The sequence below is a fragment of the Callospermophilus lateralis genome, chromosome 5 (assembly GCF_048772815.1).
Source record: "Callospermophilus lateralis isolate mCalLat2 chromosome 5, mCalLat2.hap1, whole genome shotgun sequence".
In the NCBI taxonomy this organism is placed as follows: domain Eukaryota; kingdom Metazoa; phylum Chordata; class Mammalia; order Rodentia; family Sciuridae; genus Callospermophilus; species Callospermophilus lateralis.
In genome coordinates, this window is record NC_135309.1 from 40962725 (window position 1) to 40987998 (window position 25274).

The 25274-nt window shown below is 46.6% G+C and overlaps 1 protein-coding gene across 1 annotated transcript; it reads left to right on the forward strand.

The window, feature by feature from the left end:
* Window positions 1–576: 576 nt before the first annotated feature.
* On the forward strand, window positions 577–13783 carry Grm6 (glutamate metabotropic receptor 6). The gene is made up of 10 exons (XM_076856559.2): window positions 577–1083; window positions 3902–4118; window positions 4450–4585; window positions 5754–5908; window positions 6937–7077; window positions 7184–7384; window positions 9088–9233; window positions 9321–9944; window positions 12537–12848; window positions 13586–13783. Exons 1-10 carry the CDS (start codon window positions 577–579, stop codon window positions 13781–13783), a joined length of 2637 nt encoding a protein of 878 aa, XP_076712674.2.
* Window positions 13784–25274: the final 11491 nt, after the last annotated feature.

The window sequence follows — 25274 nt, forward strand, 5'->3', positions numbered from 1 at the left end:
GAGTCTGGAGTCCGTGCAACTCCAAGACAAGCAAACAGAAAAGAAACAAACCCGGGGAGTCAGCGAGGGAGGGAGAAATGTGGAAAGAGCGGGTTCCACCATCCCCCATGCTCAGGAGGGGTCTCTGCCCTCGCCCTCGGGGTGGTTTCCCATCCTTCCCCGGAATCCTTAAATCCTCTCTCGCTGAGGGCTCTGGGCATCTGTCACAGACTTGTCCTGAACCGACAGCTGCTGGTGCAGGTGAGGGTGGCCACAGAGGGGTCCTGGGTGTAATACTGGGGAGGAATCCCCAACAAGAGGGCATGTCGGGCAGGGGCAGAATTGGAGGGGTGACGACAGTGTTTGGGCAAGAGGGTTCATAACCTGGGTGGAGGCAAGGAGGAGAACTGGGAAGACTGGCTGAGTTGATTGCCCAACTGGCTCAGACAAGATCCCCTGTGCGCCTTTCCTCCGTGTAGGGTCCGGGGCTCCCTCCCTTTTCCCGGACCCTGGGTGTGTTCTTCTTCCAGGTCTCTAAGCTTTCTTCTGTGCGAAAGTGTACTCTCCTCAGTCTTTTCTCCCACAGTCCCTGAGCCAATGGCGCGGCCCCGGAGCGCTGGGGAGTCACTGCTGCTGGCGCTGCTGCCGCCGCTGGCGTGGCTGGCGCAGGCTGGCCTGGCGCGCGCCGCGGGCTCGGTGCGCCTGGCAGGCGGGCTCACACTGGGTGGCCTGTTTCCTGTGCACGCGAGGGGCGCAGCCGGCAGGGCGTGCGGTCAGCTGAAGAAGGAGCAGGGCGTACACCGGCTCGAAGCCATGCTGTATGCGCTGGATCGCGTGAACGCTGACCCGGAGTTGCTGCCTGGCGTGCGCCTGGGCGCGCGGTTGCTGGATACCTGCTCTCGGGACACGTACGCGCTGGAGCAGGCGCTGAGCTTCGTGCAGGCGTTGATCCAAGGCCGTGGCGACGGCGAGGAGGCAAGCGTGCGCTGCCCTGGGGGCGTCCCTCCGCTGCGAGCTGCGCCCCCTGAGCGAGTGGTGGCGGTCGTGGGAGCTTCGGCAAGCTCGGTCTCTATCATGGTTGCCAATGTCCTGCGCCTGTTTGCGGTGAGGGCCACAGGATCAGTTCTGTTCCCAGCCTCTGTCTCCCATTCTCACCTTTGGGGTGGCTGATGCCTTTCTTCCCTTAACTTCTTTCTGGAGGATTCTCCGCTTTAATCCTTCTAGTTCACACAGATTCAAAAGCTGTTTCAAAGAAACACTGTCTTTTGGGACAGCCCCAGGCCAGCATCAGATCACACATCCCCTCCAGCTCCTTTGTGTGAATTAAGGACTCACAAGTATGCCCCTTCCTCCAGAGGATGCAGCCTGCTGCCTTGGGTCAAATTGGCTAGATGAGGGCAGCTGGACTTCAGTCCCCACTTGTTTCAGAGTCCTTATTTTGTGCACACCCTGCACATCTGTGGAAGGTATTCCTGCCTTCTGGGCCTATTGGAGCGCTCTGGTAATGGGGAGCCTTGTGTTTGCCCTTCTTGCAGAGGAGCAACAGGGACATAGCCCTTAGCTATCCAGAGGGATGGGTAGGCCTGAAAGGTCTAGCACCTTTCTCCTCTTGTTTGATCATTATTTAAATTTGATTTCAAAAGTCTGCCTTTAATCCTCTTTCAAGGAGCCTGTGACTGTTCATCTGCAGTGCCCTGCCATGCTAGGCCATGTGGGCCTGGATTGGCCCTGCATTGTCATCTTTAGGGGAACTGTCCTCTGCAAAGGGCACTATGTTCCCTGTAGTTCTGGGGGACAGAGGTTGAGACCATAGAAATCAGGGATCTGGGGGCCTTTGGCATCAGAATTTGGGGGCTTTCTTCAGTAGCCAACCTCTGGGGATTATGGGATGGTTTTACTAGGGATCTGTGCAGGGAGGAGGGCTTTGTCCTTCCATGTCTCTGGGAGGGGAGGAAGGAAGGTTTGCTTCTACCTGCCTAGAGGAGGAGACTTCTGTATCTTGAGAGTTTTTGGTTCTGCCCAAGGGAGTGTCTGTTTCTACCATGTTGGGACTCTTGTCATTTGCTTACATTAACCCCCCCCCCCCACTTTGGATGGCAGTTTTGATGTAGAGCATACAGACACACCTTCTCTTCCACATGGAGAGGTTGTGTGGCTACCCAGGATTTTTTTCCCCCTGTGTCCCTGTGGACCTTTGTGGCTATCCCCAACCCTGCGTGGTGCTCTGGTTTCTTTTCTTTTCCCTTTCCTTTTTTTTCTTCCTTCCCCTCTTTCTTTCTTTTTGTGGCATTGGGGATGGAACTCAAGTCCTCATGTGTGCGAGGCAAACGCTCTACCACTGAGCTACATCCCCAGCCCTTTTATTTTATTGTGAGATGAGGTCTCCCAGAGTTGCCCAGCTGGCCTCCAACTTTTGAGCCTCTTGCTTCAGCCTCCTGACTACCTGGGATTATAGGTGTGGGCCATTGTACCTGTTGGTGCTATAGTCCCCCATCCCCTTCCCCTCTAGGTCAAGTGCAGAGATCTCAAACTCAAGGACCTTCAGGGGTCATGTGGGGGCTATAGTTAAGAGAAGCAGGACCGGCTGTGCCTAGGGCCCTCTGCTGCCAGCTCAGCCCAAGACTGAGGTTGGGCAGCAACTTCCTATTTTCCGACACCCTCTCTGCTTGCTTGAAGTTCATAAATAAATAAATAAATAGAATTTAAAAAATTGTAACCATGGACCAGAGACTGTTTTGCAATTCTGGTCTAAAAGACATGATGAGGTATTTTGAGCTTATTCCAAAGCCACATTACCATGGTCTCAGGCATTTGAAATTAACTTCCAGAAGAGGGTTTAATCTGCATGGGAACATTGTCCTGAAGGTAGTATTGAGGAGTTCCCAGGGGGCCTCTCTCTGCCCCATTTCTCTGATTCCTCTGTCTTTCTTCTTATTTTTCTGTCTCCTTGTCCCTCCCAAATCTGTTCTCACTCCCTTTGTCTCTCTCCTTCCCTTCCTTCCTGCCCCGTCCTTCCCTCTTTCCCTGTCCGTTCTCATCCTCACTCTCCATTTCCCCTTCTGTCCTACTTTAAACAGCCCTTCCATCCAGAACCTCTTCCTTCCTGACCTTCACACAACTCTGTCTTGTTCCTGCCCTTCCCGGGTGTGTGTTTTTTCTTGTTCCCTCACTCTCCTGAGTGCATTTTTTTTTTAATGTGGTCTGGCTCCCCACTTTCAGTCAGCCATTCTCTCCTCCTAATTTCTGCAGCTGTCTGCCTCCTGGCTCCCAGCTCCTTTCATACTTGCTCCCCAGGTCCCACACTCTTGCCCCTCCTGAATGAGCTCAGCTGGCCCTGTAATCCCTGCTATTAATCGCTCTAATGCACTCAGATAAAGCCCAGTTTCAAATGAGCCCTCTGTTAGGCTGGACACAGTTGAATCAAACAGCCCCCTCCAGCCCCTGTCTGTTCTGACCCTCCTGTGACTGCCACCTGCACAGACCACCCCTTTGTGGGAATTTTAAAAAATGCTTTCCTCTGTGGCCGACAAGGATGCCCCTTTCCCCAGGCAGGTGCAGCTGTGTGCAGCACCTGGCTTGGTTGCAGGTTGGATTTCAGCCTCCAATTCACCTGGCTCCCATATCCATGTTCAGGACAGAGCCTGCACAACTGTCTATGGGGTCCTGCTCAAATCTCTGAGCCCTCTTACCTTTCATATTGCATCAGGTCCTGTCACAAAATTTAGCCCTTGCCTCATACCGTCTGGCCTCTCTTGGTGGACCTCAGCTCCCTACCCCAAACTTTCCCTATGCCACCGGTGTCCCCACCGGCCTCCAGAGCCCTTCCCAAACTGTGTCCCATGCATGTCCTGAGTCCCCATTACCCTCCCTCCCTAGGGTTACTGACCTTCATCCACAGCGCAGCTGTCCTTCCTGCCTCCAGATACCCCAGATAAGCTACGCCTCCACGGCGCCAGAGCTCAGCGACTCCACGCGCTTCGACTTCTTCTCCCGAGTGGTGCCACCCGACTCCTACCAGGCCCAGGCTATGGTGGACATTGTGCGGGCACTGGGATGGAACTATGTGTCTACTTTGGCCTCTGAAGGCAACTATGGCGAGAGTGGTGTTGAGGCCTTTGTGCAGATTTCCAGGGAGGCTGGTGAGCTGGGGGCAGGGAGGTCCCAGGCATCAGGATGTCTATAGAGGGCGGAGCCAAGGGCCATCATATGGGGAACTGGGTCCCTGGTGGGAACTTGGCTGTGGTTACCCTGGAGGGCACGCCAGGTGGGTAGGTGACCTTGTCCTTTGTAGGACTCAGCACCTTCCTTGTGACCTGCCAGGTAGGGCCCAGGCAAGATTTCACCCCTCCAGACCCCTCAGCCAGGCCCCTGGGTGCTGTGTATGCCACATACACAGTCATAGGCAGAGGTAACCAGGTGGGTGTGTGGGTGGGTGGGGTAAGAGCTGACTTTGGCATCCCCGACACCCAGGGGGGGTCTGTATTGCCCAGTCCATCAAGATTCCCAGGGAACCAAAGCCAGGAGAATTCAACAAGGTGATCAGGAGACTCATGGAGACACCCAACGCACGAGGGATCATCATCTTTGCCAATGAGGATGACATCAGGTGGGATGGGTGGCACATGCATCACTGTTTTTCAGGACCCCTCCTGAGGGTCCTGCCCCTTGTTCTTATTCATCCCCTGCCACTCAGGCCCTCCCTCCCTTCCCTTTCATTTTATATCCAACCCTCTCCAGGCTTTTCCTGCTATCATCTCTGAGTCTGGTGTCCCAGAGATGAATAAGGCTTGGTCTGGTGGAGATGTGCAAAGCTTCACCTGGGAAACCAGAGAAAATATGTCTGTTTTTACCATTCACCATGGGAGAGAGAACTTGCAGACAGACCTAAGTACAGAAAATGAGCTGTCAGGGACAGAACCCTGGGGGCAGGAAATCATAGACCAGATCCTGAAACCTGCATGGCCCAGTGCCAGCAGGGGAGTCTTCCTTCAGCCTGGGAGGCTGGAGGTGATATTGGTGGAGGCATTAGTGAAGGGGATTAGCTTCTGTCTGGCCTTGATTTTCTCCTAAAGAGCTCTATCAGTCCATTTTTCATTACTATCACACAAGACCTGAGACTAGAAAATTTGTAAAGAAAAGAGGTCCAGTTAGCACAGTTTTGGAGGCTTAAAGTACAAACAGCATGGTACCAGCTCTGGTGAGGGTCCCCTGTGCTGCATCACATTTTGGCAGATGGCTAAGAACAAGAGAGAGAGAGAGAGAGAGAGAGAGAGAGAGAGAGAGAGAGAGAGAGATATTGAGATTGAGATTACGTGGTGAGATAGGAAGCCAAACAGAGGGGAGGAGTCAGGATCACTCTTTTCTAATAACCACTCTGAAAAATTAACCAGTGTCCCAAGAGAACTACTCAATTCCTCCTGAGGGTGAAGCCACCAATGATCCAGTGATTTTGAACTAGGCCCCCTGTGAAAGTTCCCACCACATCCCGACTTTGCCACACTGGGGACCAAGCTTCTAACACATGAAGTCTCTGGGGACACATTCAGACCATAGCGCCCTCTGGGGCCAGTGTGAAGTGGATCATAAGGCGCAGAGCCAGTGGGCAGTGTGGGAAGCCCAGGGGCAGTATCCTGAATACCCTGCACCCTATTTTCACTGATTAAACAAGGGCCCAGTGAGTTACATGGAGCAGGACAGAGAGAAGGGAACGTGACAAGGGCTAAGATGGACGGGGGTGCTGGGCCCTCGCTCACCCCCAGCTCTGTTTCTACCAGGAGGGTCCTGGAGGCAGCACGCCAGGCCAACCTGACTGGGCACTTCTTGTGGGTTGGCTCAGACAGCTGGGGGTCCAAGATCGCACCCATTCTGAACCTAGAGGATGTGGCTGTGGGGGCTATCACTATCCTGCCCAAAAGGGCCTCCATTGACGGTGAGTCCAGGGATGCTGCGTCCTCCCCATCATCCCTTCTCCATGACACTCATTACTCAGATTGGTATAGTAGGTTCCATAATCAGATCCCGTTAGGATTCCCAGATCCTGTGATTCTGAGATTCTGTGACTATATCCTTCTAAGCAGTGTTTGAATGAGATGGTGTATGAGGAAAGGAACTTACCCCTCTTTGTACAGGGTGAAGAATTCTGCTTTTTTTTTTTTTTTTTAATTTGGTGTATGTACTTTTGGTTTTACCAGATATTCTAAATTGAGGGGTGGATGCGGAATGTACTGTCCTGTTGATCACAGTGATGAGGCCTGCCACCCGCCTCACATCCCATCTGTGAATATTTGGATGAATCCAGCAGGGATGGTTCACTTTACAACAAGGTTGCTTATTTCCCCAAAGAATGAATTGAAGATGTCTCAATGATGTGCTTTAAGGCTATATTATGAAACCCAGCCTCTGATGAAGGATGAGCCCTGCTTTCCAGAGGCTACTAAATTTTTGAAAGTATACATCTTTACACCCTTTCTTTTACCTAGCATGCAGTTAGTTGCAAGTGACAAATTGGACTGAGAGTGGTTTCAGCAAGAAAGGCATTTCATCACAAGAAATCTAAAAATAGTGATTTCAGATGTAACGCATGAGTCAATAGTGTTCTCAAAAACCCTGGGCTCTGTTTATCTTTCCATTACACCCTCCTCTGTGGTTACTTTATGTCTTTTTGCTTTTGGCTTCATATTCACAATATAGATGCTGAAGCTCCACCCATTACATATTCACAGCATCATCCTAACCTAGAAAGAAGGGGCAGGGATAAAATCTTTCAAGAGGTGAGGCTCTGAGTTTGTATCAGTATGAAAATTCTACCCTGGAAGCTCCAGGGGTTCTGAATTCACAGTCTAGAACTTGGTCACATGGTCACTCCTGGATGCAAAGTGAGCAAGTGGTAAAGGGACACAGGAGAACCATGACTGGTTCAGTGGTCACCGCTCTCCTTTCTCTTTTCCTCCATCTTAGGATTTGACCAATACTTTATGACTCGCTCCCTGGAGAACAACCGCAGGAATATCTGGTTTGCTGAGTTCTGGGAAGAAAATTTTAACTGCAAACTGACCAGTTCAGGTAGCCAGTCAGATGATACCACCCGCAAATGCACAGGTGAGAGCTCCCCAGGCAGGACTGGGAGGGTGATGAGGAAGAAGGTGGGAGGCCAGGGCTGGTGCATGGGAGCCAGGCACACTTCCTCTGGGCATCCCTAGGACAGGTGAAGAACGCATCGGCCAGGACTCTGCCTACGAGCAGGAGGGGAAGGTGCAGTTTGTGATTGATGCCGTGTACGCCATTGCCCACGCCCTCCACAGCATGCACCAGGCACTCTGCCCTGGGCATATAGGCCTGTGCCCAGCAATGGAACCCACTGATGGCCGGACGCTGCTGCAGTATATTCGAGCTGTCCGCTTTAATGGTGAGTGGGTGCCTGAGCCCTTCAATAGTGAAGGAAGCCAGGTGAGGTGAAGTTCTCTTCCGGGTCGGGGACAACTCAGGATGGAGGGGATGGAAGAGGCAGAATGGTAGAGTGGAGTACTGAGGAGACTAGAGACTTGAACCAAGTTCTGGTCCCCATTTGTTAACCATTCTCCTTCCCGGGGCTTTAGCAACCTCTGCCCCAATTTGCAAAATTCAGATGTTGGAGAATTTATCATGTGTTCTGCTGGGAACCTTCAGTTGGGTCGTGCACAACTCTCCCCTCCATTACACAGAGCTTAGAGGCTTTCTGTGTCATGGGCCTTATGCTGCCCCAGCTAGGCTCTGAGCTGCTTGAGCATAAGGCATGAGTCTGACACGTCCCCTGGAACCAGCAGAGGGTTTGGCACATGTTCAGGGCTCCAAGTAATGACTGCGAATAGACCCCAATGGACTCAAGCTGTGTGTGTGGTCTACAGGTAGAAAGTTACTTCTGTTCAATTACTGTCCTTCATAAAATCAAAAATTCGGTTCCTCCACCAAATATTTACTGACCATCTTTTCTCTGCCACGCTCCTCGCTAAGGAATTTCAACTTCATTTTCCTCCAGACCAGCTCTAAAAGCTGGTAGAACAAGCTTCTGAAAGAAGTAAAGTTGATTGTTCACATTGGGACCAATTTCGTGGTGTTACTCAGACTTTGTACAAGTCATCCATCAGTCCAGATAGCCACACTTTTTCTTTTCTTTTTAGATTATGGTAAAATACATATAACAAAATTTACCATCTTCATCATTTTAAAATGTACAGTTTAGTAATAAAATGTATCACATTGTTGGCAACCATAGTCACCCTCCATCTCCAAGAACCCTTTTCATCTTGCAAAAGTGAAACTCCGTACCTGTTAAACAACAGCTCCTCATTGCCTGTCCTCTCCCACCACAACCACTGTTCTATTTTGTTTCTGAATTTGACTATAGTAGCTACCTCATGTCAGTGGAATCACAAATGTATTTTTGCATTTGGCTTCATTTAGCATAATGTTCTCAGGTATCATCCCTGTTGAAGCATGTATCCAATGTCCTTCCTTTTTCAGGATGAATAATATTCCATTGTATGTATAGACCTGTTTCGTGTATCCAATTCACTCATCTCCAGACATTGGATTTCTTCCACTTTTTGGATATTGTGGATAGGGCTGCTGTGAACAAGGATGGACAAATAGCTCTTCGATTCCCTGCTTTGCATTTCTGGGGTACATACCCAGGAATGAAATTGCTGGATCACATGCTAATTCTATTTTTAATTTTTTGAAGAATTACCAAACTGTTTTCCATAGTGACTGCACCATTTTTCATTCCCATCAAAAGTGCACAAGGGTTCCACTTTCTACACATCCTTATTAACACTTGTTATTTTCTGTTTCTTAGTAGTAGCCATCCTAATGGGCATGACTGGCATCTTGTGTTTTTGTGCTGCTTGGGATCCAACACAGGGCCTTGAACGTGCTGGGCAAGCACTCTACCACCGAGCTATGCCCCAAACCCCTTGTGGTGGTTTTAACGTGAATTTCCTTGTAGTGATGTTGTGCATCTTCTCAGGAGCTTGTGAAGCTCTTTCTTCATCCTGGCCGGCCCTCAAGGACTCGCCAGGAGGCGGAATTTCATGGGCTGGAACAGCTAAGGATGACAGCTTGTCTCTCCAGGCAGCGCGGGAACCCCAGTGATGTTCAATGAGAATGGAGATGCGCCCGGGCGATACGACATCTTCCAGTACCAGGCAACAAACGGCAGTGCCAGCAGTGGCGGGTACCAGGCTGTGGGCCAATGGGCAGAGGTCCTCAGGCTGGACGTAAGTGGCACAGACCAAGGTCTGGGGGTAGGTGATGGGCCCTTAATTCCTGGCCGTAGAGGTCACTGGCCTGTTTCATCTATCCAGGTGGAAGCCCTGCAGTGGTCAGGCGACCCACGCCAGGTTCCCATTTCCCAATGCAGCCTCCCCTGTGTGCCGGGTGAGCGTAAAAAGATGGTGAAGGGTGTTCCCTGTTGTTGGCACTGCGAGGCCTGCGATGGGTACCGCTTCCAGGTGGATGAGTTCACCTGTGAGGCCTGTCCCGGGGACATGAGGCCCACGCCCAATCACACCGGCTGCCGCCCCACGCCCGTGGTGCGCCTGACCTGGTCCTCCCCCTGGGCTGCCCCGCCCCTCCTCCTGGCCGTGCTGGGGATCATGGCCACCACCACGGTGGTGGCCACCTTTGTTCGGCACAACAACACCCCCATCGTCCGCGCTTCTGGCCGGGAGCTCAGCTACGTGCTCCTCACGGGCATCTTCCTCATCTATGCCATCACCTTCCTCATGGTGGCAGAGCCGGGGGACGCCGTCTGTGCCGCCCGCAGGCTCTTCCTGGGCCTGGGCACCACTCTCAGCTACTCCGCCTTGCTCACCAAGACCAACCGCATCTACCGGATCTTTGAGCAAGGGAAGCGCTCCGTCACACCCCCGCCTTTCATCAGCCCCACCTCGCAGCTCCTCATCACCTTCAGCCTCACCTCCCTGCAGGTGGGTCCTCGGGCCTTCACCCCTGTGACAGGGAGGATGCACTGGGGGTTGGGCTGGGGTCTGTCCTTAACCTTAAAAAAAAAAAAAAAAAAATCAGAGAAATGGTGTTTCTAGAATCACTCTTTTCCTTTGGCTCCAGTTTCAAAAACAAATAAAAAGCTGGGCGGAGTGACGCGTGCCCGGAATCCCAGAGAGTTGGGAGGCTGAGACGGGAGGATCGCAAGTTCAAGGCTAGACTCAGCAACTTAGTGAGGTCCTAAGCAACTTAGTGAGATCATGTCTCAAAATAAAAAAATCGAAAGGAACCAGGGCTGGAGCTCACTGGTAAAGCACCCTGGATTAAATCCCCAGTACCAAAAAAAAAAAAAAAAGTAATTAAATAGTTAAAAACCACAAGGGGTAGAGCCCTACTCTGAGTATTCTAAATGAAAACAACTCATTTTACTGCTCAGTCTTGGAAGAAAAATGGGTCAGTAAGGTGGGGAGGCTGAGCATCCAGCTCTTTTACTGAAGAACAGTGCAATGATTTTGATAAACTGAATGTGCTCTTCCGAGTTTGGCTCACATTATGAAAATAGGGTAAAAGCATACATGACTTATTTTCCCGAAACAAAGACTCTGTTTCCTAAAGGCAGTTACTTCTGCTCAGTTCACTGGGGTGATAGAAAAGAGAGGCCCAGGGACCAGTGTTTTACTGTAGAGCAGAGCATTTAATTCCATTAAATGGCCAGTATTTCATGATGTAATGAGCATTAAAAATGGAGTTCCCGTGAGGTTTTCCCTAAGACAGTTATACTGCAGCACTGGGCATGACTCTCATCATTTGGAAAGCCTTGGATACTTCCTGAGCAGAGGCACGTGGCTTGGGGAGGTGGACCAGGTGCGACATGGCAGACCCAGCCAGGCTCTGGGGATGGCCAACAGTGTTATCTCACTCAGCTTTTTGACATGACATATTCTGTACTGCAGGGAAGCCCTTCTCCTATCCAGCTCTGCATATATCATGTTCATTTCCACCCATGGCCTTGGTTAATGTAATTCTGTATGCCTTGAGGGTGCGCCTGTCTTCTTCCAGATCACGCACCTGGAGCTTCCCCTCCTCAGTCCCTGATTCCCCTCATCCATAGGATGGAGATGCTTACACTATATTCACTGTCCCTCCAGCCCCCAGGATCATTTGCCTAGTTTCACCTCTTTGGACTCCCCACATTACATACCCGTTTTTAGAAACAACAGATCTTTTAAAAGAGCCACTCCTTCAGCTTCACTAGGCATTTCTATCAATATGATGACTGTAAAATAGTATCTAATTATTCCTTTAATTTGCCTATACCTAATTATTAGTACACTGGGCCTTTGGAATTTCCTCTTCTGTGATTTGCCTGTTCCTATCCATTGCTTATTTTCTATTATTTTGTAGGACATCCTTATAAGTAAGTACAGGGTGAAGATTTGTTATGCATTATATGGATTGCAAACCTGGTAAGGGTATGTTTTGGTTGCAATTCCTGTGCATCACCAGCCTTGGGTTTCTGATGTGACCCCCACTCCCACCCAAAGCCATGTTCTAAGAGGAATATCCATGTTGATTTCCTGGACAGAATCTGGATTTTATTAGCCCCTTGTTTATGGAGTTGCTGCCATTGAGATAATTACAGAAAGGTGTTCCTTCTGAGTGGACAAATTATTAGAAAGTGTCCCTTCTCCTGGGATGCACACATGACATTGGAGTGTTAGCTAGGTTTCAGCCCACCTGCGCATCTGATCAGGCACTCTTGTGTAGTGAACAGCCTGCATGAACATATGCACAGCCTCCCCAAGGTCTCACCTTTATGCAGCATCTTAGCTTCTGCTCCTTAGCAGTCATTGGCTCAATGTCATGCCTCCTGCCAACATGAAGGAATTGAAATTCCTTGTTCTGACTCTGATACTATCCAAGGCACTTCAGCATCAGCTCACCTTCTTACCATTCTCCATTTGTTTCTCTTGCCTGTGATGAGCCCGTATTTTGAGGTATGCATTCATACATAATTTCATGATATTTTGTCCAGTAGTTTTCTGGATTTGGAGAAGAATGTGGGTCCTCAGGAATTAAGTTTATCCTGTTGCTAGATGTGGTCAAGCTAGTATTTTTATATCTTTGGAATGGAGATAATGCCTATGTGGGACCTGTGAGGAAAGCATACCTCTTTTGGGCCTGCCCTAATTGGTGACACCTGCACCAGCTGCTCCCCCTCTAAGATGGCACTGTGTCCTAACAACAGATTATGGGGTCCATTCTGTAAATGGAGAAACTGAGGCTGAGAAAGATGATGTGTTCAGTACTTTGAAGGAACTCAAGTAAATGGCATTGATAATGGTTAGAGAATGTCAAGTTGCCCCTTACCCAACACATACCCTCATATAGCCCTTCTTTTGGTATGTCCCCTCCTGGACTACTCTCTCTTCTTCATGGTGGTTTTCTTGTTCCTAAGCATCTACTCAGTAGTCAGGAACTTCAAAGGAATCCTAACCTGCCTAAGACCTAGGTTGGGGTTTGGGGCAGGTGTGTCTGATAGAGGGGTGTCCCTGACCCAGTGTTGGCTTCCACAGGTGGTGGGTGTGATAGCATGGCTGGGGGCCCAGCCCCCACACAGCATTATTGACTATGAGGAACAGCGGACGGTGGACCCGGAGCAGGCCAGAGGGGTGCTCAAGTGTGACATGTCGGATCTGTCTCTCATCGGCTGCCTGGGCTACAGCCTCCTACTCATGGTCACGTGCACTGTATATGCCATCAAGGCTCGCGGTGTGCCTGAGACCTTCAACGAGGCCAAGCCCATTGGCTTCACCATGTACACCACCTGCATCATCTGGCTGGCTTTTGTGCCTATCTTCTTTGGCACTGCCCAGTCAGCTGAAAAGGTAATCAGGCTCCCCCAGTAGATTTTGCTGTCTTGTTTGTTTCCTGTCATTTGAAGGGCTTGACTGTGCCAAGAGTTGGGCCACCCATCTGGATGTTTCATGATTTGAATGATTACTTGGTTGATTCATTCATGTACTTAAATTTACTCATTAGTTTTTTAAATATCCCTGTGCTTATTCATTCAGCCATCCCTCTCTTGCTTTGTTCATTTGTTCATCCATTCTTCTAACACTCTTCTTAACTACATTTTTCCTAACTTATTTTTTTATTCAGTTTCTTCATGCACTTTATACCACTTAACACAATCTAATGGTTCATTTCCTTGATCATTGATTCATAAATATAGTAGAACCTTTGTTCACCTGTGTTACCCATCTACTTGTCCATTTGATCCTTTATGTATGCCCTATTTATTCATTCATGTACCTATTTGGAACATTGCTGTTTCATTCATTAACATACTCAAGCCCTTTTTAGGCATAGGGACCATTTTCCCAAGTGTGTCTCTAGTCTTAACAACCCACACATCCTGGACACTCACCTTCCTTCCTGCTACACCAGAGCCACACTCTGCCTGCCAACTTCTTAATGCCACTGGCCTGTGCTTCTGCTGCCATCCTGTCCTAAGCACTCATTGTCATTCACCTCCAGTGGAGATGGAAACAGATGTTGGAAGGGAGAGGAGTTGGGAGAGAACAGGCCTGATTCCCATCTCATTCCCTCCTCCATGGCTTAGATCTACATCCAGACCACTACACTGACTGTGTCCTTGAGCCTGAGTGCATCGGTGTCCCTCGGCATGCTCTACGTGCCCAAGACCTACGTCATCCTGTTCCATCCAGAGCAGAACGTGCAGAAGCGGAAGCGGAGCCTCAAGGCAACCTCTGCTGCGGCCGCCCCACCCAAGGGCGAAAACGCAGAGGACCCCAAGTAGCAGGGTGGTGTGTGAATGGGGCTGGGTGCTCTCTCTTCTCCTCTGTCCCCCGCTTCCTAGTGGAAGCTGTAGAGTCTGGGTCCACAGTGAACAATCAGAGGCAGAGTTTATGAAGCCCATACCCAGCATAGACGGGCTGGCCTTAAGAAAGACTGGAGCCTCACTTCATGTTTGAGCTCTGCTTTTCTATGTATGTTGGCTTCATATTTCCTTCCTGCCGATCAGACTTTCTACTCAAGGTAGGAAATAGTCCCTGACAGAATTCTACCTCTAGAGAGGGACTAAACTCACTCTCTGGGTTGAAGTTGGGAGATTATGATTAAGCCCCGGGGCTTGGCCCAGTTTGGGTGAGGTTTCCACTCCTCAAACAACCACCGTAACCTGAGGACTGGGCATTGCATAAGACCCTGTCAATCCCAGGATGAACTCCGGGGTTGGAGTTAAGGGGAAGCAGTCTCCAGTGAGAGGACACCTATGGGTCTGTACTCCGGCCTGAGTAACTTGGGCTCCAGTAATACTCTGCTCCTATAGAGGGACAAACCCTGGGGAGAGAGCCCTGTGAGCAGAGATGGAACTGCGGCCGACACCAAAGTGAGCCAAGAAATTGGTGCACACTTCCCTCGGGATCTTTTCCCGTGTACACTCCCTTAAATTGCCCAACCTTAAGAAATTCCAATGCACTTCTGTGGGTTAGTGGTGTGAGGAACAGGATGGTATTTGCTGCCCTCTGATGGCTGTGTGGGGTTGTGCTCAGGAGGTCCCGGTTGGGACCAATGTTGAGTGAGGACTAGGGTGAGGACTGATTCCAAGCACATAACATAGGATGAACACAAACATGTTTCTTTCCCAGTATTTTCTGGGAGGTCGTTTTGGAAAGGTGAGCATGAGGCGTGGGGAGGAAGATGCTTGGAGTACAAAACACATGGGAGTTTAGTTTCTGATACTCTTTAAAACAGCTGAGTTTCAGTTATGGAACTTTGTTTCCCTGGGGGTAGAATTTAAGTGTATTAAGCTGACTTTGGTTTACCATGGATTCTCTAGTATTTAATGTCTGGAACTAATTTGTAGACACTGAAGAACACTTCATGCAGATTCTCTGATGCACCATGAGTTTTGACCTTGGGACTAAGTGATTCTGCGTTCTGAAATTAACAGGGCTTTTCTTCAGAATAACATTTCAGGTGTACAGATTCTCCTTCCTTACTTTTGTTGTGTTCCTGGGCTGTTCCATAGTGTGAATTATGAAGTTTCATTTATTGCTGTCAAAATTCATTTTGTAGGACTTCTTTCCTGTGTGGGTAACCTCATGTGTGATGTTTTCTTGGTAAAAGCCTTTTCAACCTTAGTGCTTTGATAGGGTTTAGTTTTCCTATATTTTTAGAGTAAATGAGCTCTGATCTCCAAATGAAGTTTTCCTCAACTGTTTCTTCCAATATAAATTCTCTGATGTACTGAGTTTTGACTTCTAGTTTTTTCTTCCCCTGATATTGGGGCACTTTGTCATTGAGCTACATCCCCAGCCCTTTAATTTTTTATTTTGAGACACGGTCTCACTAAGTTGCCAAGGCTGACCTTGAACTTGAAATCTTCCTGCTTCAGCCTTCTGTAGACACTTTAAAACATGTTTTTTTTTTTTTTTTTTTTTTTGGTAAGGTTTTCCCCATTCTAAACTCTGTGACTTAAAGTTAGAATGACTTCTTAATAAAAGTATTTTCATGTTGACTGCACTTTTAGAATTTCTCCCCAATGTGTGAGAGGTTTCTTATTTATTCTGGCTTCTGGCCAAAGATTTTCACATACTCCCTACCCTCATCCTCCCTGGCTCTTTGATGGTAATTGTTTTTTCTTCCCTAGGTGCTGGGGATGGAACCCAGGATCTAGTGCATGCTAGACAAATGCTCTACTTGTTGAACACTGAACAATGCCCCAGTCCCTGATGGGAACTCTCTGAATGAGTTCTCACTTCCTCTGTGGGCTCTGTCACATGCAGGTCACTTGCAGGTTATCTCCACAACATGAACTATTTTGTGTACTGTGGGGCATCCTCTATTATTAAAGGGGTTCTCATACATTCATGGGGTTTCTCTCCTTTCAGAATTCAATACACTTCAAAGGGATAATTTCTATAAGAGGGCTTTTCCATATTCAGTGTATATAAAATTTCCTCCTTTCATCTTTGTGTGTGTGTGTGTGTGTGTGTGTGTGTGTGTTTTCACGGGAGGTCTGACAACACCCTAAAGATTTCTCCATAGTTTTTGCTGCCTAGTTTTGAATTCCCTGTTGTTCAATCAAACTAATTCCTGAATAAAGTTGCATTTTTTTCAAAGTATGGTTTTCCTTCTGTTGAGTAAGAGCTGAGTTATAACCCGAAAGCTTTCTCTTATCATTGCCCTTGAATTATTTCTCCCAGGTATAAATTATGTTCTAGTGAAAGTGGAGTTTTGGATTAGAGGCTTAGTTCATATTTATCACAACTACAGTTTTTTCCTCCAGCACGAGTTCTCCAGGGCAAAATAAGATTTCATCTTGATGCCAACTTCACCCACCATAACAACGTGATCTGTGATCTAGGGTCCTGAGAGCTTTTTAATATTAATTATGTTCTTAGACTCTCACCAGTGTGAATTTTGGGACACATTTATTACACAGTTTTGTCACATTTATTGCACTTTTTGTTCCTTTGAAATTTTTATATATTGAAGGCTCTTTTATGAGGGCACTAATCCCCTTCATGAGGGATTAGTGCCACTTTCCTTGACCTAATCACCTCCCTCAAGATCACCTCCTAACACAATCACATCGGTGGTTGGGCTCTCAACATTGAAATTTTGGGGTGACACAACATTAAGTCTATAATAACTGTGGTGGAGGATACTAACTAGTCCTCTACTTTCAGTATCTTCCCCCTCTTACTCATCCTACATATGAATCAGAATAGTTGTTCCATGGCATCATGTTGCTGTGACCAATTGCTGAAGTCCCAGTCCTCTCCTAGCACTACAATCTGGTTGTGATTCATTCTAATATTTAGCTATACTAAAAAAAAAAAAACAACAAAAAAAAAAAAACAAAGACAAAAATCAGAAATAGCAGGAAGGATACTTTAATCTGGAGGATCCTGGCCCCAGGTATAGTTCACTGATATGATATGCTGGATTAAGTACTCTCAGGTTATTCTACCAAAGTTCATGAATATTGAATTAATTTGTAGTGTCAACCTCTGAGTTGTTTTTCCCATTGTGATTTGACAGGGGAAAATCAGTCTCCTTTGCCCCTGCCAATCTATACTTCCTTAACTCAGCTTTCACATCTTGAAGTTGTATTATATGGTGGTTGAGACTTCTTGAGATCAACTCCAGCTCTGCTGCTCACTAGCCAGGTGACCATGGGCAAGACCATTCACCTCTCTCACAGTTAGTCAGCTTCCTTAATGATCCCTGCACAGATGCCCCAGTCACCACCCTCACATACCCGCTGACTCTCCCAGTTCCACCACACTTCATGAATGGGGACGCCACTGGTTAATCAAACCCCATAGCTGAGCAGGTCCAGGATTCAATCTCATACCCAAGGGCCCCCTAATCACTGACTCCCACTGACTGCTCATTCATTACTATTCCATAAGTACCTTTGGGAGCTTATTCAGTGGACTAAACAGAAAAAGCTTATTTCCTTCAAGGGACTTAAACCTTAGTCATAGGGACAAAGAATGAACAATGTACTATATGAATCAATAAATCACATAGTATGTTAGAAGGGGACCAGCACTGTGGAAAATGGAACAGAAGAGTAGCCTAAGTAGATGGGAAACTAGAGGGACAGACAGCAAGTTTGACAGTGTCCAGAGGAGGCTTCAGTTCAGAGGTGAGGAGTCATCCATGGGGATCTCTGGGGATGGGGGCACCCCGCAGATGTAGTAGTGAGTGCAGAGGCCCCAGAGCCGGGGTATACCTAGTGTGTTTGGGGATTCAGCAGAGACTGGATGGCGTAGGAGAGGGAAGGTGAGATATCAGTCATGGTTCTTCAGAGAAACAGAACCAGGAGGATCTACCTATCTACATTCTATCTATCTATCTATCTATCTATCTATCTATCTATCTATCTATCTATCATATCTGTCCATTTTGTGCTAGTATAAGAGAATATCGCAGACTGGATAATTTATATAGAACAGAGGTTTATTTCTAAATGTTCGGGGGACTGGGAAGCCCAAGGTTGAGAGGCCTGCATGTGATGTGGGCTTTCTTGCTGCCTCATCCCATTACAGAAGGAAGAGGGCAAGAGGGTGACCACAAGAGGGCTGAACCCATCCATTGATAACTGCCCCATGAGCACAATAATGGCATTAATTCAATATAAGGGCAGAGCCCTCTTAACTTAATCACCTCTTAAGGCCCCACATCTCAACACTGTTATGTTGAAGATTCATTTTCCAACACATGAACACATTCAAACTAATATATACACACAATGTAAAGTGATATCTTTTAAGAAATTGGCTCACAATATTGTAGGAGTTCGCAAGTCTGAAATCTGTAGGGCAGGCAGAAGGCTGGAAGCTCAAGCAGGAATTGATGCTGTTGCCTGGAGGCAGAATTTCTTCTTTGGGAAACCTCATTTTTTGCTGCTGAGGCCTTCAACTGATCGGATGAGGCCTACCATATTATTAGGCATAACTCCTTTGTCTTAAATCAACTGATTGGAGATGTTAACCTTGTAAGGTCAGGCAAGAAGCAGCAACCAAAGGAGGAAGATTTTAAAAGGCCGCTGAACAAGGCGTTATTGAGACTCACTCCTGGGCGGAACTCTTATCAGACTGACAGAGTGGACAGGAGAAGGGTCTGAGGAGAAGCCTGGCGGGAGGGGGGGACGGGGGGTGTTCCACAGGACTGGAATTTTATGGGGCTTACGACAGGAAAGGAAGGGCTTGGGCCAGGAAAGGAATTTTTAGAGTCCCTTGTCCCAATGGAGTTGGTCAGGGGAACTGGCTGAGATCCAGGATTGGCCAGGAGACCCTGCTGATTGACAGGCAGTACCATAGGTGCCAGATTGATGTTTCTTTCACGCCAGAGGACTGCTTGGTGCTTTGTTCCTAGGTCACCACCACCAACCTGACAAACCTCATCTATAAAACACCTTCATAGCAGCACCTAGATTAGCATTTTATTAAATAACTAGGTGCTATAGCCAAGCCAGATAATACACACAGACTAACATCATATGAGGAAATGGGAACATATGTGCAGTCCCCACAGGCCATTATAGGTATGGGACTTCCTTTTACTGTGAGATGAGGAAACATTGTAGGGTTACACTAGAGCATTTTAAGAGAGGAATGAAATGGTCTGACAAATTTAAAGGACCACTTTGGCTACTGTGTTGATAATATATTAGAAATAGGCTTTTATGTGTGTGTCTTTTCTGTGTATATTACATGTGGAGTTGTATGGCACATTCATTCACTGAAACAACACTGTTCTCATTCATGCCTGCAAGGTGCATTTCAGATACCTTTTTTATGTATGTCTTTAAAAAATATCTTATAGGCAGAACCACAGAGCAAACACATTCATCCATTAACATGCATTGCCCCAAACAAGTACACACTGATATTTTTAGGAACATCTGATGTAGTCTTATATTTTGGGAAGAAGGTAAAAAGGAAGAGAGAGAAAGTGAGCAAAAAACTTCTGTAAGTCAGAGAGACCCATGAGACTCCATCTGCCTGGGGAGCTTTCCTGGGCCTTGGCAGAGGGATTTGTCATGAATCCGACATGGTGCCTATTTGTAAAGTAATAAACCTCTTTATGTAACTTGTGAGTGTTCTGTCTCACCAGACTCAGGCAAGTAACCAGTACACAATGGGCCTGCTTTGAAAGTATTCTATTCCATTTTCTCATTGTACATACTACAATTACTTGCTAATTATTTGTATTTCCTTTTTTTTTTTTTTTTCTGTGGTGCTGGGGACTGAATCCAGGGCCTTGTGCATGCTGGTCAAGCAAGCACTCTACCAATTGAGCTATATCCCCCGTCCTATTTGCATTTCCTTTTGAAATACCTGTCTTTCCTACTTAATGCTCATGAAGGCAGTAACTATAATCATATAAACCACTGTATACTCTCTATGGTGGCCATTATATATTAAACAATCTCCCATTTCTATATTTCTGGCCACTAGGCTCAGCTTTTCTCTTTTGGAACACCTCCAAAACAGGCATTACTACCAATAACCTTCTCATCTAACCAGGGCCCAGGACTTGCTGTGGTTATCACAGACTGTGCCCATGAGATATCACAGGGCTATGGTATCAGGCTCAGATATGTCTGTGAACCCATGGTTTCTGGACTCTCAAGGTTAGAAAGACACCTTGAACTCCTTTCACTATGTTAATCCAGGGCTGAAGAACGTCTTCTTGTGGAAGAAGTATGTGGTGTGCAAAGCCAGGCTCAGAAACACAGTTGTAAGACTAAGGACTCACCACACAGTCTCCCACTCATGAGCTCCTGTTAGGGTCTGTAAACAAGTCAAGATGGCGCCTGGCATTTTGCCAGAGGGAGGGGTTTGTGAAGTACCGCCAGCGAGCCATTAAGTGTGGAGATTCCTTATTGGTTGACAGCTGTATCTAGTTTATGTTAATTAAGATAAGCTGTGTGTAATGTATATATACCCCTCCTGTCCTACAATACCGGCTCCCACTCCTGCTGTATCAATGTACACAAGTTGCTCGTCACCCCCCGGTTATTTTGCTGCAGCCGGACTGCGGCAAGCTCCACCCCAACATCTTAAGCCAAATGGCTCTTTAATGTGGCCTACAACACTTCATAAAAGAGGTGCCCTAGAGCTATATCATCTGGAGTTTACTCTTTGATTCATCATTTACCAACTGTGTGACTTACAACAAATTTCAAAGTCTTCCATCAATATTTGAATTTTTTAAAAAATTGAACATTTTATATTATTTTCTGTATATAACATTTTGACATCTTAAAGAAATCATGATGGCTGGGGAGAGACTACCCAAGGCTGGCCAGGTGTGTCTTCAATATGTAAATTAACCAAGCAGAGCCCCACCGCTGAGGCAATGTTCCTTGGCCTTAATCATCCAAGGACCAGGAACAAGGCAACCAGAGAGCACTCCTACTCCACTGTTGTTCAAATTAGGAAATACTAAACCTTTCTCCCTGCCCTGCCTTGCCTTTGGCTTAGAAGCCAACAAAGGCTCTGGCCTAAGGCTTTCCTCTCTATCTTGTCTTCTGACTCTGACACCCCCCCTCCCCCACAGTGTTTTTTTCTATTTGGCTGTGCGTTTTGAGCCAGGCCTGCCTTAATACACCTGTGAGTATATTACACTTTGTTTTCTTGAGCCTGTTCCCTGTCTCCTCCTGTGGCTACATTTGATTAACTGTCTTATAAGAGAATACAAAAAAGGATGGTAGGAATAGCATTAAGTGGATTACTATGTATTTACACAGGACCTGGCACAAGGCATGTCCTCAAATGTCAACTGCTATCCCCAGTAATGGGTGGTAAACTCCTTATATCCATAGCCTGAACACTATAGTTTCTGGAACCAGGTAGAAACAGATGGTTATTTTGGGGAGACAGATTGGCCATCAAGAGATAAAAACACTGAAAAATATGACTTCTAGTCATGTTTTAGTGGTATCTAACCAGAAAACCAGGAAACAGAAGTACAACTTTTGTAGACCACTGAGTACTTTACTCATTTTATTTTCATAAAGACACACTGATGAATAGTTGTTCACCAACAATTTTTGGGGGGAGGGATATCGATGTGTGATACACAGAACACAAGGAGTATGTTAGTACTACCAAATTCTGGTACTTGCAGGGAATGATAATTAGCAAACTGAGAAATACAGAAGAGATGAGAAACAATCAAGCCTTGTAAATTTTTCTCCCCTTCACAAACTGGTATAAAAATACTGAAAGTGAAAATATTACCAAAAATATATTTAGTGCTATTAGGTTGACTAAGGAAAATGGAACACCTCATGCTAGACAGAGAAGGGTGTGACATCTTTGTGTCTCTACATTGTCCTGCTGGCTAATCCAGTAGTTTGTGGGAGGGTAGGAAAAAATGCAAAGGGAAAAGGAAGGAAAGGAGAGAAATTAGACAGCAGGAGACTCTGGCATTGCTAATGTTTGAGTGAGTTAAATTGTTTTCTCTACCAAAGGCATATAGTTTAGCATTATTTTGTTCTAAGACTCTGAGGCTCAGACACAGTCTGAGTCTGCTTTAAAGTCAAAGAGTCATTTAAAAAGCAGTCACTGAAGGGCTAGGGCTCAGTGGTGGAGTGCCTGTCTCTCACGTGTGAGGTGCTGGGTTCAATCCTCAGCACCACATGAAAATAAATAAATGAAGATATTGAAAAAAACCTAGACAATTAAAAACAAACAAACAAAAAGCAGTCAGAGGAAGGAAACACTTCAGGGACATGCTCCTGCCAGAGGTAGGTGAACTTAGGGGGATAGGGAGAAAGAACCCCATTGTAAAATCAGTCAGAGGAGACAAGGAAGACCTGAGAGAGGAGGATTAGAGGAATTTGAAAAGGTAAATTTGAACAAGTCTTCCCCCAAAGAGCAAGCAGTTTTATGGCTGTTCATGGGAGCCCATAAATATGAAGAATAAACAAGTCTAGATATGACTCCCCTTCTCAAGTCTTTCTGATGGAATTACCCACTGGGCAGCTTCGAAGGATGAGAGGAAGGTTCTCATAGGGGAGGTGAGTCCTGGGTCTGCTTCTCTTGAGATGGCATGGTCACGTGTGTCCTGGGAACTGTCTTTGTGTACTATGTGGAGAGGTAAAAGAAGGTGGGCTGGCAGCTGCTGAAGATGGCACATTACTAGCTAGAGACCTCTAAACCCTCAGGGTCTCAATAATGGTCTTTTACTTCCTGCCACAGTCAGGGTATCTACATGGCCAATTGACTAGAGAAGCCAGGATGGGATGAACAGCTCTTCCTAGCACTCCCTGCATATGTTAGGAGTAATCTGGCTCAGAAAGGGGCAGAGAAAAGTTCTTCTGAATCACTGCAAAATCTTGCATGCCATTCAGGTCAGCGGCTGAAGAGCTCATGCTGAGGAACTCTGGGTTCTTAAAAATGCATGGTTATGGACTGAGTCAAAGGTAATGCTGTGGCAGATCAGAATGCCTAGGCAGATAGCCATACTACCCCAAATTAGAAAAGTAGAGAATAGTGCTCAGGCAAGGGTGATTCCCTTAGTCAAGAAGCTCATACAATAAACTGTTAATCATATGGAATATAATAAAGCCACTACCAGGCAAGCACTATTAGCCATAAATATATTCAAGTTGGCTCAGGAATATCAAACAGGCCACTTTGTTACTTTGTGGTTCCCCAAATATGGAAGAATGAATGGACAGGCATCTCAGAGGTCTGATTTCAAGAAGACTCATACCAAAAGGAGGTGTACTCTGGGAAAGCAGACTGTAATCTCAGTGGAGGGCCTTCAGACTGCAGCCATTTTGATAGAATACATCTCCTGGATCTGTCACCGAGATGCAGGAGGCTCTTAACCTGGCAGCAGGCCTTGGCCCAAATATAGGCCTATGCCAAGTGGCAATGATTCTCCTGTTTCCAACAAACAAAATGTACAGTGAACCCAGCTTAGCAATGCATTTCCCAGGGATTCAAGGCAAAGGCAGGGGAGGAGGTGGTGGTGACAGGACCAGGCAGGTCATGGAGATGATGGTACTAAAACATGGTTTTCTAGGCTTACTGAACAATCTGGAGGTATCAGTCATGCAAGGCAACAGACGAATGTGTGTGTACCCAACATAACCCACGCCAAGTAACCTCTTGAAATGCTGCTTCACATGCATGGAGACAAAGCATGAGGTGCTGGTCACCTAACAGGAGATGCCTGTCGACACACAGGTGGCTCTTATTAGCCAGAGCTGAATTTAGAGAAATTGGGCTTGGAAGCTGAGAGAAGCTTCTGAGTTTGTGTCAGCCTAGAGTCCGACATGATATTGAATATACTCTTCTTTAATCTGAAGCAGAGGTGCAAAATTTAGAGGGGCCAGACGGTTGCCCAGATTGACAACACTTCACAAACCAGGAATCTATCCCTTTGCTTGCCAGAATTTGTTCTGTCTTCTTGTGGAGCATGTCCCAGGGTGCAGTAATACAGGTTCCTCCATTCCTTGTGGCGGAGAAGGGGAGAATGCTCTCATAAGCTATGCATGTGAAAGTGCACAGATTTTTATCAAAAGCACTAAGGATTTAAGATGGTGAAAGAACTGTACCTGCAGGATTAGTGTGTCACTCACAATTTTGGACATGGCCACAGCCTTGGTCAGAGAATGTCAATGGTACTGTGGACCACTTCTGAACCCATGTTATTAATCAATATATTGTTCACCACTATCAGAATGGGACAGTCTTCAAAGGGGTAAAGTGCCCAGATGAAGAAAAGAAATGCTACTTTCAAATAGAAAAACAGAAATTCAAGGCTGCCTGCTTTCCTATGGACATGGAATCAATACCTTTGGAAACATAAATAAACCTGGCCACGGGCAAGGATACAGCAGTTATTTTGGGAGTAGTTAAATATACTCTAATGTAGTGTGGACACAGACTCCAGTCAGAGGAAAGAGAATTAGAGCATTTTCATAACTGGCTCTCATTTCTTATGTCAATTGCACACTGGGAAATGGTAAGTCACAGTAGAGGTGGCTGGGAATCCCCAACCACTAGGTGGTTGGGATTATCATACCTGAAGCCCAGCAGACTTCTGACTGCTGTGTGTGGAACACAGCTGGAGGACAAAGGCTGCACAAGTAAGCCCTCCATTATTAATGAAGAGGGTTAGCATCAAGCTGAGACCTGGAGGAAGAATTGTGGAACTCAAGAATTTTGATCAGACTTTGCCCTCTTGACTGAGATCCTGAGTTTTGAAAGTTGGATTTGGGTACACTATCCAGAATCATGGATATTGATTCTATTACTGATTCAGTTGATTCTGTGATTCCAATCAACTAATTCAGTTGATTCCGACTCATACTGTGTAAGAGCTCAGATCATCTACTTCCCAAGGGTGGTAGTAAGAAGTGACATGATTCCTTAACAGTCAGGAGTTAAGTCAGAAGAGGGTTATACCTTTCAGTTGAATTGGCTCAGAAGAATGCCAGTAAGAAGCTCATGGACAGAAATCTGGCAAAAGATGATGTGAAGCTGAAGGCAGGAAGCATAATTTAAATGATTTCCAGCTGGTGAATGGATGACTGCACTTTATTTATACTGGCTGTCAGGAGTATGGGTAAGGAGAGAAACAAAGAGCTCCATTAGAGGTGGCAAGTCTCTTATACAAAACACTCCACTAGAATGAAATGCTTATGGGTCACTTTCTTACTATTTTGTCCTTTTACTTATGAATCTTAATTTTTATAAGTTCATAATTCTCTTAACAAACTATAAATCTGATAACCTATTTTTATG